General features: G+C 46.2%; 1 protein-coding gene across 5 annotated transcripts; it reads left to right on the top strand.

Annotated features, from left to right (window-relative positions):
• The first annotated feature begins 247 nt into the window (after positions 1–247).
• Positions 248–11,636, top strand: khdrbs1b (KH domain containing, RNA binding, signal transduction associated 1b). 5 transcript variants are annotated; one of them, XR_003890333.1, is made up of 13 exons: positions 248–711; positions 2,040–2,161; positions 3,674–3,790; positions 4,142–4,288; positions 4,959–5,092; positions 5,281–5,515; positions 5,857–5,924; positions 6,174–6,232; positions 6,310–6,498; positions 7,958–7,966; positions 8,138–8,246; positions 8,718–8,786; positions 10,369–11,636. XR_003890333.1 is itself a non-coding variant. In XM_003968953.3 (9 exons), exons 1-9 carry the CDS (start codon positions 618–620, stop codon positions 6,414–6,416), a joined length of 1,083 nt encoding a protein of 360 aa, XP_003969002.1. In that variant the 5' UTR covers positions 248–617; the 3' UTR covers positions 6,417–7,713. The 5 variants fall into 5 exon arrangements, 1 of the variants encoding a protein (XP_003969002.1); XR_003890332.1 differs by having other exon boundaries at positions 7,958–8,034; XR_003890331.1 differs by having other exon boundaries at positions 7,958–8,246.
• The last annotated feature ends 407 nt before the right edge of the window (positions 11,637–12,043 follow it).

Raw genomic sequence — 12,043 nt, 5'->3', positions numbered from 1 at the left:
AACGGTCTTAGAGCGTGTCTCTGCTGTGAAGTAGATAAACACAATTTGAATCAATCGGTAGTAGCAACACGTGTTTGTTTGTTTGTTTGTTGCCAAATTTATTATGGAAATTGTAAATTAAGTACTTTCTTTTAGGATTACGGACCTGGTTTCTTGTGTGCACCCCGAGCTGAGGGACTATGATTCCTGAAATCATAACACATCCTCACAGTCACACCCAAAGCGGCAGCAGATCGCGCAGATTAGCGTTATCGCTCTTGGGGGCGGCGCGCAGCCGCGCGGCGGCGCACTGTAGGCGGCGTCAGTCGGAGAACTGCGTCCTTCTGAGCTCACTTCCGCCGGCTTGAGTCGAATCCCTCTTCTTCTATCTCGCCGCTTTTGTTCTCTCAGTTCCAGTCGAGCGCCGCTGCAAAGAAGAGGCTCCCCGGCCGTTGGAAGAGAACGTAGCGGTGCAGCCCGTCGCAGAAACGCGCCGGTAGCCACATGCGAAGCGCCGTCCCCGCAGCGGATACGCGGCGTTCCTTAGTTACATAACTGGGATACTTTTTATCCTGTCATTTTTTGGGGTTTTCCACCTTTTGCAGCGAAACTGCCTCCCCTGTTTTAAAACTGAAAAAATGGAGAACGGCGACAAATATCTCCCTGAGCTTTTGGCGGAGAAGGACAGCCTGGATTCGTCGTTCACGCACGCCATGAAACTTTTAAACGCAGGTAAAGTTGACAGCTTGTTTAATTCGGGAAGGGAGTGTGAAGTTGGGGGGGACGACGATGTGCACTTTTATCACCCCATCTCCGAGCGGACGTCGCTGCCCCGTCCGCCGCAGCGCGTAGCGGTTTCGTGGCTCGGTGGGTGAAGCGTAATTACGCGGTAACTCTCTTCCGAAACCAGCTGCGACACTTCTGAGCGAGACAAGTTTCTGTCCCTTTTCCTCCGCTGGTCTGTGACGTGTGGTTTCAACTCTCCAGCGGACAAACGGTGGCTTGTTCTCCGTTTTGGAGCCCCTGTTGGGCTCATTGTCTGGCAGCTGCGTTGCGCAACGACACATAAATGTGCGCAAATCGCGACCACTGTTGGACGGGGGGGATCACCCCTTTCTGTTGACGGCGATTGAAGCCACGCTGTCGCTCCGTGGTTGCCGGAGTGTCCTTGAGCAAGAGCCCGAGCTCTGGCTGCGCCGGAGCTCTGCCAGGGAAGACAAAAGAAGAGATTCATGTCAGTCTTTCGCTTGTTCTGCTGGATGCATGTATGGTGGGGGGTTCTTTAGGGTGGAACACAAACAGTGCCCGGAAGTAAGATCTTTTGCAGTGACAGCTCTATTTAAGACACAAAACGGATGCAATTTTAAGGATTCATTTATAAGTTTTTGATGATGACGATGATGCTGTTGGCCCTTGGGGCTGTAAGCCATATTTGCTTAGAGGTCCTCAGTCTGTCCCCCCCCCCCACACACACACAGAGGTTAAACCTGTGTTTGGTCTGATTAGGATATGTAACCAGATAGCAAGTTCAAGAGGACAAAGAGTGCGATATGAACCAAACTGGAGGTTGAGGTTTTCCTCACACGTGGCTTCATTCCTGGTGAAATGCCGCTGGGCTCCAGGTGCTTCAACACGAGTCTGCGAAGATTATGTTTTCTCTGTACTGATGCATTGGCAGGAGTTGCGTTTGGACCAAAGCAGCGTGCTGATCTCTCAAAAAATAAGAAAACGGCCACAGGCTGTCACGATGGTGAGCACGTAGGCTGCAGCGCTCTGAGTTTTCCCTGAAAAGTGGCTGAATTGATTATTAACACTGACAAGATAATGGCCCAGATGACTAAACCGCTCGCGCTCCATTCAATGTCTTGACAAGATAACAAAAACATTTAAAGATGCGCTTATCACCAGCTGAAAACACCGTGTTTTGTAAAATAATAAGCAGCCACATGGAGTCTGAAGGGAATTTCAAAAAAATATTGCATGGCGCGGTAGGAAGAGGGTTTCTTTCTATGCATTGATATGTCCTCTTATCTAAACTATGACCCCCTCTCTTTGTCCAGAGATTGACAGAATCCAGAAAGGCGAAGCCAAAAAGGAGGCAGAAACATACCTGGACCTTTTCACAACAAAGAACATCAAACTGAAAGAACGAGTGCTCATACCTGTCAAACAGTACCCCAAGGTGAGATTTCTCTGCCCTTGCTTCGTTTTTCCTCCGTCCCTGTGATTTAAGTCATCCCTGCAGGCTGGTGTCACTTACACAAAGCCAGGGGGTTAGTTGAGACTCTCAAATTACTCTTCCCAGTCTCCATCTTTAAGCATCAGTGTGTAATTACTGCAGATATTGGCGTATTTTTAAAATCTGACCAAAGGGAAAGTGATTTTATAGTACCGATGACTTGGCGCTGGAGTGAAATCCATATTCCTTCAGACGACTGGATCTTTTCCTCCCTTTGTAATCAGCCAACGCTTCGTTTCAGAGTTAATTACAGCTTTTGTAGATCACGGGCCTTTTTCTTTGGTTTTAAACTAATTACAGTATATGTAGCAATTTGATAAGGGCAAGATGCTCAGCAATTAATCGGAATTGGTGAAAATGCGTTTATTGCTTGTATGACTGTGAGCAGTATCACGGCTGCTTTGAACTCGCAGCACAGATATTAAAATAATCATCATAACCACGGTGTTATTGCAAAGGGATTCAATGGCGTGAACAACCTTTGCAAATAAGTGCCACTCAAAGCAAATGAAGACTTTAATGACTTGATAATGGCTTTATCTGCATGCCCTTATGAACGCTTTAGATTCAGCCTGGAGCAGCAACAGTTGTACGTGGAGTTGGATCAGACGTCATATTTAAGTACTAACTAATAGATCTTGCCTGCTCCCTTGCTAACGTTGACTTCTTTTTGCTGTAGTTCGGCATTTGAACCTCAAAATGTGTGCAAATATCAGCTTTAGAGGCTGCGCTCATCAATATTGCAGCGTTCCAGGCAGCGTTTTGTTGAATAAATAACGCACTTTTGGTCAAGTGGGACACATGTAAAAGGGAATTGTGCTGTAATGCCCTTGCTTTGATGGGTTTCATTACTATGTAAATAATCATAAATAACTGACTTCGGGGTATGCAGATTTGCATTTCTCTGATGACTTCAGCACGGTCCTTGTGTGGCATGTGACGAGGTGTGTTTATCAGATGCACGGCTACGCGGGGTTGTATTACACACGCTAATAAAGAGTGGGGACGGAATTTGTCCTTTAAACTGATGCTAATGTCTATTTGCATATTCCTCCCTTCACACGTGGAATTTATTTGCATCATTTGGAGCCGGTCGGCCTGCCGCCGCAGCTATTTTAGACATTTTGCGCAACATTCTGGGACTCTTGTTTACCTCTGTGATAAACCACACTTCTCAGAGATTTTTCCCTCAGGAAGTCAGCCTGAAATAATATCTACACTTGCTCTCCCACCTGGAGCATCCAATCAATATGATGCAGTAGTCTGGTCTGTGGCGTCCTGCGTTCCCCGCGAGGCTGCCTCAGACTCACTCTTGGTTGCGTCGGGCGCGACGGAGCTGGTGACCTTCTTTAAACTCGCATGGCGGCAGCACGAGGGGCTCCACAGCGACGGCCGGCCGCATCGCTCTGGCTTCGACTGCTAATCCGCCTTTCCTCGGTTTTGTGTTCCGGTCAGTTCAACTTCGTGGGGAAGATTTTGGGACCTCAGGGCAACACCATCAAACGTCTGCAGGAAGAGACCGGAGCCAAGATCTCGGTGCTGGGCAAAGGATCCATGAGGGACAAGTCCAAGGTAATATTTGCACGCGCCGACATCTGGCGTTGCGCACCTGTCAGAAGAATACCTGAAGCCATAAAACATCTGGCCTGTGCTCGTGGGGAATTGTAGGCAGCGGGCCCAGATGCTGTCATCTCAGCTCGGGTGGATGTAAAACTTAAAGCCAAGGGCATCCGTGTTTTTCACACAGCTGTTCCAGGAGCCTCTCAGATATCCTAATAAACCTGTTATTTACCAGTCTGATGTGTTCATTAAGCAATATAAAGGAAGTCTGCCTGACGGCCCCCGAGGTCTCGCAAACGCGTTTTCATCCCGCAGATTTTGTTTCCGATTCACGTTTTAAAGCTCTTTCTGTGGTGACTCTAGGAGGAGGGCCTGAGGAAAGGGGGCGAGCCCAAATACGCCCACCTCTCCATGGAGCTGCACGTCTTCATCGAGGTATTCGCACCCGTGCCAGACGCTTATCTACGGATGGCACATGCCATGGAGGAGGTCAAGAAGTTCCTGTTTCCTGTGAGTTTGTCCACGTTCTGTCTCAATATATAGGATGGCTCATCAGCTCAACGTGATCGCTGTGTTATTTAGTGGATTCAGTTAAAAAAATGCCAATCTGGATTGAATCTTCTAAAATGGAATGAGTCTCAAGCTGTGATGATATCTAATGGTCTGATAGGACCAGCCATCTTTATTTGGAAATTCTCTTTTTAATAGAAAGCTTGAATCAGGCCCCTTTATAAAATAAGATTGTGGAAGTCATTTGTTGAGATGTTTTATGCATGACCTGTTCGTTATCAGACAGCTGGGAGGCTGCGGCTCCTCTGGTCATCCTGATTCATCCTTTATTCCTATGTTTACTTCTTTAAATGCAAAATTGGAGCCTTGCTTGTCTTGTGCAGGGTTTAATTTAATATACCTTTGCTGGTTGACAGAGTGCAACAATGATACCATAAGAAAGACACCCCCCCCCCCAGAGTCTGATGGATGTTTTACTACAATTAGTGTTTGTAAACTATTTTTTGCACCTGCTGTTGGTTGTTAGGCTGTCTTGCCCTGAGCAGGTTCACTTGCTCTTTTTCGTTGCTTTGTTCTCACTCTTTTTTCGATCCTGCTGCTTTTTGAGTTTCCGTTGTTGTTGTTGTTGTTCTCACTCCTTCTCTTCATTCACTCTTCCGCGTGTGAGCAGGACATGATGGACGATATCTGCCAAGAGCAGTTCATGGAGCTGAGCTATCTGAACGGGGGCCAGGAACATGGTGCACGAGGCAGAGGGGGAATGCCAATCAGGGGCCGTGGAGTTCTTCCCGGTGGGGCACACAGGTGTGCAGCTCTCTGGATATTTGTCGTCTCATACAGCAATTGTCTCCAACATTTGATAGATATCTGAATGTTGATGGATGCTTTTAATGTTTTGTTAGTCAGAAAAAGTTGGTTTTTGCATCATTTGCTCCAAAATTGTCAGCTTTTTTCCAACAAATGTTTTTCTAATTAATTAATTTTCATCCCAGGGGAAGAGGGATGCCGCCTCGCGGTGGTTCTGTCCGGGGAGCTGTGAGCCGTGGCGGTCCGGCCAGAAGTGGAGCGGTGAGGGGTGGTCCGGCCGGCAGAGGAGGTCTCCCTTCAACGCCCACAAGAGGAGCCGTGGCGCCTCGTGCAAGGCCTCCAGCCAGCGGACCCCCTCAAAGGATGGGACCTCCACCCCCCCACAACCCTGCCACAGCTGCTGAAAGCTATGAAGAATACGTAAGTGTAAACAAGGCAGGGAGGGGGGGGGGGTCTGAACCTTATCTGTAACTAGACAAGTCGCCATGAAACCAATTAGGAACACGGTGGTGGTGACATCACACCTTCTAAATAGACCGAAATCCGACCTCTCACAAAAAGGACCCCCCCTCCCCCCTGGGAACGGGTTTGTTAACCTTTGAGCAGCTCCTCTGTCAACACAGGAAGTGGCCATTTCTGTTGCTCTGACATGAGTGGAGCGTGTCAGCTTTAGCACAGGAGTGGTACTTTAGGGACACCTTGACATTCATGATTCATGAGCAGGCCTCTCCCTGAACCTCCCCCCCCCCATCTCTCTCCAGGGCTACGATGAGAACTACACAGACACGGCCTACGAGACGTACGACAACTATTACAGTCAGCCACAAGCGTGAGTCTCCTCTTTTGATTTTCACCTGCCTCTCACGCAGCGGCCCGGCTGACACGCTGTCCAGTCACTCCGCGTAGCTTCCGAGCTGATAGCACTTCATGCTTCAGGGACGATGGTGTTATTTAGGACTGGCGGGGCTGACGCGCTGCATGTTAGAGAGCCCCGCTTTAATCATGGGAGCCAATTATCATGCCTCTTGATATTTTCCTCAACAGCTAGTTGACCTTTCTTTGTGTTTTTGACCAACAGAGAGCCAGAATACTATGATTACGGACACGGAGAGAGCGCGGAAACATACGAGTCCTACGGTAAGGAAAAAGGAACCCCTTGGTGATGATAGCAGGAAATCTATACGTGATTGGACATGTTTGTGTGTCCTCTCCAGACCAGGGCGACTGGAACGGTACCCAGCGGACGGCTCCAGGGAAGGCCCCTCCCCCCTCCAGAGGTGCCAAGACGTCTTACCGAGAGCATCCGTACCAACAGTACTGAAGCGGACACGCCACCCTTAAACGGGTCCCCCCCGACTAGTTCCTGTCTACCATGGCAGCTCGCTTTAAGCAGCCCGACAAAAGTAATTGTCCGTTTTGTCTTTGGTTCATTCTTTTTTTCTACTCTGGACTTTTTACGAGAGCGGATTGGGAACTGAACATGGGAACCTGTTCTCCTTATGCGGTTTGACCACAAAACCACGAACCCCCATATCCCCCACCCCCACCCCCCAACCCCACCCCCACTGTGTCTCGCAGCTGACTGGCCACCAGTCCGTCCACCCAACGTGGCTTTTAGATGGGTCAGACAGGAAAAGTTGGCGTCCATTTTCGTTCTTTTTTAAAATTTGATTATTTGGTTTATTTTTGATGTATTTTATTCTCTGACTCCCCCTCCTCCACCACCCCCACCACCACAAACACCACCACCACCACCACCTTCTGGCTTTTTTGCATTGTTGATCGTGCACTTTTTAAATGTTTGGGAGTAGTGATTTCTAGTGGAGTTAATGGCACAGTATCCAATGAATTGTCTAAGCAATTTATTTTAATTGTATTTTAAATACAGAGAATCTGTTGAGGGTCAGTTGCAGATTCCCGTTTAGGCTACATTTCAAAATTCTGTTAATATAGTCTAATATAAAAACCTTATAAACCTCCAATTATGTAATATAGCAACCAAAAATATTTATATTAAATTAAGTGAAGGCTAAAAAAAATTATAATGGAAACGATGCAATTCATTAATGATGGTTGGTTTTTAAATAGTCCTAAAATGTTGTCCATTTAGACTTAGGCAGCCATATTTTTCATTGTACTTAGAGTTTTGAAATATAGCCCTAATAGACACTGTTGAGATGTCTGTCCTTATATCCTCAATTTGTTTTACATTTTAAAATAATTTTAAGAAAGTGAAATGTTTATTTAATGAGGTGACGGCTGAGAGACGGCCTCCTACTAAGCTAAAAAAGAAAAAAAAAAAGCGGTCCAGGTCTTAATTTTGTGATCTGATCCTCTATAAACTGCATGCATAAAGAGCACAAAGAAGGATTGGGACAAAAATCTCCACATGGGTCTTCTCTTTCTACAGAGAAGGGATCCTGCAGCTCAATCCGAAACGCTTGTACATATTTTAAAACATCCTAACTGTACCTATTCTGCCACTAATATCTGTACCCTCTCCATAAAATGCATTATGCTACATGTGTGAGCTTGCCTAAATAGGTTACTAAATCTGTCCAAAAGATGTTTTGCAGCAGTTTGTCAATAAAGCTTAGTTTGTTTTTTATGAAACTTAACCTGCTTTATTTGTTTCCTGTCCAAGTAAAACTCTGAAATGACTTTTTTTTAAAACAACCCTCAGCGGTCAGACGTAGGTGTCTTGCTTTGTTTCTCACACACAAAAAGAAAAAACAACCCCATTTTAAATCTAAAGGAATGTCTTGCCGCCTGAAGACCTTAACCCTCACTAAATGATGTCTTGATTGATTCTCAAAAGAGCACAACTTATTCTTTCTCTCTCTTTCTATACTTTTTAAAAAGGACCCAGAGGTAAGACCTCTAAAATAACCCGGATAGCTTCCTAATGTGTATAGAGTTCTAAAGCATTGAATGCCTGGGTATGTATAAGATTTTTTCAATCCTCTTACCTGTGGTCGTAATCGTTAATGACAATTGCCTTGATAGCATCTGAAAATTAACCGAATTCAAACCACCATTCAGGTCTAGGCCTCATTGTCATGAATGCCGCTGGCGCGATGGCTACTTTAGTACAGACTAATGGCAGTGCAATGGGGAGGATGGTTAGAACCTAGAGAACTCCACTGTAAAGGTAACCTAACCCTAAATGTTTAATTTCGTAGTGTGTTTATCCATTGACATAAACATGCTGGTAAATGCGCAGCTTCTTAAAATTATCGCTACAGTCATGGAAACAATAAAAGACCTCAAAAGTAAGAAAAACTTAACTTCTAATATCATGCAGTGGCGCATTTTATGTACCAAAATAACTGTTCTGTGTACTAAAAATAGACAAAGTGTTAATGCAACTCTTGCTAAAATGACCAAAGCCAAATCTTTTGTCAATCTTCTGTACATTTGAGCTGCTGTTACTTTTTTATTTGCCCTATAAAGGTTGCTTACTGTAATTTTTCAAAGGTCTGTACAAAGTTATCCAACTTTAAAGAGCTTGAGTTGCATGAGCATATCTACATTTCTCCTGTAGACATTGCATGACGTCTGTCTCAACTTTCTCCCGGTGTGTTTCGATGGGGTATTGATTTGAGGTTTGTCCTTCCTCCAGGCTTGGCCAATGGTCATAGAGTTCCCTGGAGACTGACAGTCTGCTGGAGTGGGACCATGACAACCCCAGGTTGGCTCTTTTTCTTGCCGTTCGATCATAGCTGCCTTTTAATTGGCAAACATTTAATTCATTATCACGAAAGGAGTCCAGTTTTCTTTGTCACCTCTTTACAATGTTGTTTTTGCAGTCTTTAATGGCGCATTCACTAACTACTGGGAAATTTGGAAGGGTCTTCTTTTATTTCATCATCATCATCCGCGTTGAGCGTCTGCTTTCATTAGACTGATGAAAACTGTGACTAAGTGGTGGTAATCACGTTTGTTGTGTTTGTGTTTGTTTATTCCTCTCCAAGTCTCTTAACCATCATACCATTCTTGTGTATATATATATATATATATATATATATATATATATAGTATATATATACTGTATATATATATACAAGAACTATATTTTACTATTTTACTATACTATATTTTAGTGGTCAAGGTCATTGTGGTCTCATAAATCATGTATTTAATACATGAGTTCCATATGCTGGGTGTGGCACTTTGAATTTAAGCTGGACATAGGAAATTCATTGGATGAAATCCAAAAGAAAGGTCAAATTCGGTGTGATGCCGGGCCTCTCAGACATATTTCTGCCTCTTTTTAGTGACACATGGTTTACCTGCAGAAGCTCTTTGGTTTTGTTAATATTGTGCTTAATGGAGGCCTGGTCAGCACCTTTTAAACAAGCCCTTTAAAATAGTGCTGCATCCAGGGGCCATCGTTGGAATCTAACAAGCGGAACTTGCCATTGTTCTGTTTTCTGAAACTGTACAGTAAACTTTACGGCAGAGCCCCGGGGGTGTTTCAGGCCGTGGGACGCCGAAGAAGCTGCGTTTTCATTAAATCATGGCGTTTTAAAGGCTGCTTGTTTCTGACAATTGGCCGGCTCCTGTATGTTCTGCTTCTGGGAGCGTCTGAGTATTGTTGTATGGCTCCCTCGGCCTTAAGCAGTGTCTGAGCAAGGAGGAACATGTCACCGGGGGTCTTTGCGGTCTCAGGGAAACCGGCTAATGAGGACGTGTAGCTCAGGGCTCCCTGACAGAAGGGAAACAGCAGAGTGAAGACTTTCTCTCTGCCCAAAATGGAACCAGCAAGAGGAAAGAAGCTGAGGGACAGACGGATGTTCTGCCCGTAGCTCAAAGGTGGGAAAAGGTAACATGATGGCTCGATAAAGGAAAAGCTGCTGGTTAAGCTTCGAGAAATAAGGTTGTCTCTAAAAGCTTAGTCCCAGGAAACTTGATGACGGAGGCGAAATGTGTCTCATCGTGCCACAAGGTCAACTCAAACCTGGATACGTGTCACGTGTGAGCGGAATAAACAGTTTGTTATTGGGGAATGACTGAATCGCTTATAAATTCCAAGCCCTTGTTTGCTGATATTATGACTTACTTCCAATTATGCTGCTTAGCTTTGCTCCGAGAGCTCGAGTGCTTGGCGAGAAAATTACCTTTTTAATTATTGCACACACTCCTTTGAAATTAAATAAAGCCAACCCATTTTGTCAAACTCCACCGCTTATCTTGTCAAAAGAAACCAGCGTTTGTGTTGGAACACGTGAGCTCACCCTGACAGCTCCCCTATGCCTTTGTGTCGTCCGCAGTGAAGCCGCTCGGCGGACCGGAGCGGCGTGGAGGAGACGGGCTGGGAAAGATGTTACAGGAAGGATCGCAGCGGCTGGCTGCCAACCGACCGGCAAGAGACAATGGACGGGAGCTGCCCCAAACCCTCAACCGGACCGAGAGGGGTCAGGAACGACGTTTAGCCTTCGGGGAATCGCAAAATAACCAGAGACTTAAAGAAAACCTCACCGCTTCTCTGCTTCATGTCACAGACAATTGAATATTTGTTGTGCAACTGATGTGTAGTGCTGAACATTCCCACTTGACGCGAGTGTAGCTCAGAACATCCCTCCATCCGACTAATGTAATTGTCACAGTCTAACTCAGCATAAAATGAGCCCTCCTGTCGTCGTTGTGTGTGAAATTGTTTTAAATTTCTATTAACCCTCGAATTAGACTAGAAATTGTGGCCAGACTGTCCCGTTCAGAGGGAGCAGAATCACGGCCCGTTTTTCTCGAATTGAACGTGCGAATCTTGTTACCGTTCTCGTGTTGAGAGGCGTCAATCTCGGCCGCCTGCGATTAGACGTGGCGTTCGGGAATTAGAGATGACTGGAAGGGGTCAATCGGCATCTCGCTGCGGCCCAGTTCACCGCCAGCTCGCCCACACCACCACGTTTTGGCGCCGTGCAGCCCCGAGGATGTTTAATGCTAATGCGGTGGCCTATTTTGCATCTAGTTTGGTGTGCTCTCGCTGTGTGCGCGAGACACATTTCCAACCAAAGCTGGCCGGTTCTTTGTGGTTCAGCGTCCAAGTATGATAATTGAGCACGATGGGCCCAAGAGGAGAGCCGCATGTGAGAAGGGGACAGATTTCCCACCTCGCATCTCCGTCAATCTGTCATATCTCTGTTGATTTGATTCCCCTCTGCGCCGTCGCCGCTATTATCAGCGATGATATGACGGCCGCCTGTGGCACCCGCTCACATTTGGAGGTCAAACCTGCACTTGCGTGTATTAAAAACACATTTCTCTCTCCCGAGCCATTGGGCGGGGGCAGCATCAGCTCCAGAAGATCCATTTGGTGTATTAAATCAATGGGTGCCGCTCAGATGATTGAACAGTGAATATTAGGATTGAAACCATCCTTTCAGATAAAATGTCAATGGGCCACACCCAAAACGGGTCATTTTTCAGACATTATGCGCGATGATGTCCAAAATAGCAATTTGTGTGCAGATTGTGAGCCGGGGAAAAAATGGAAATCGCGACTTCAGCCGTCAATAAAAGCCTGTTTGATTATGCAGAGGCAACATGTCAGTCATTTGTGATTCATCTTGGCTCCAGCTGCTGCGTAAACCCCCACACAGCACTGAGGGGTGTCGCTGAGGTGGGCGGCGGACACGGAGGAGGACGTGTCGGAACGTGTGTGAGGCGGAGGGGGCAGACGTGGCGGACAGCTGGATTCCATCTCCTCATCCTGGCGGATTCACACCATCCGAGGAACATCGCACGCCGACACGCGTCATGATCAGACACCCCCCCCCCCCCCCCCACCTTCCTCAGATGAGCTGATCCAGCTTTACCTTTCATCCACTTTAATTCCTTCCTCAGAATGTTTAAACATTTCGCATCCCAAAGGTGACATTAAGCAGTCAAATCAGCCCTCTCTGGGCATCCCGAGCTAACGATAGCATCATATACTGCTATTGTCTC

This window comes from Takifugu rubripes, chromosome 12, assembly GCF_901000725.2.
Source record: "Takifugu rubripes chromosome 12, fTakRub1.2, whole genome shotgun sequence".
In the NCBI taxonomy this organism is placed as follows: Eukaryota; Metazoa; Chordata; class Actinopteri; order Tetraodontiformes; family Tetraodontidae; genus Takifugu; species Takifugu rubripes.
This window is presented reverse-complemented; position numbering and strand designations above follow the sequence as displayed.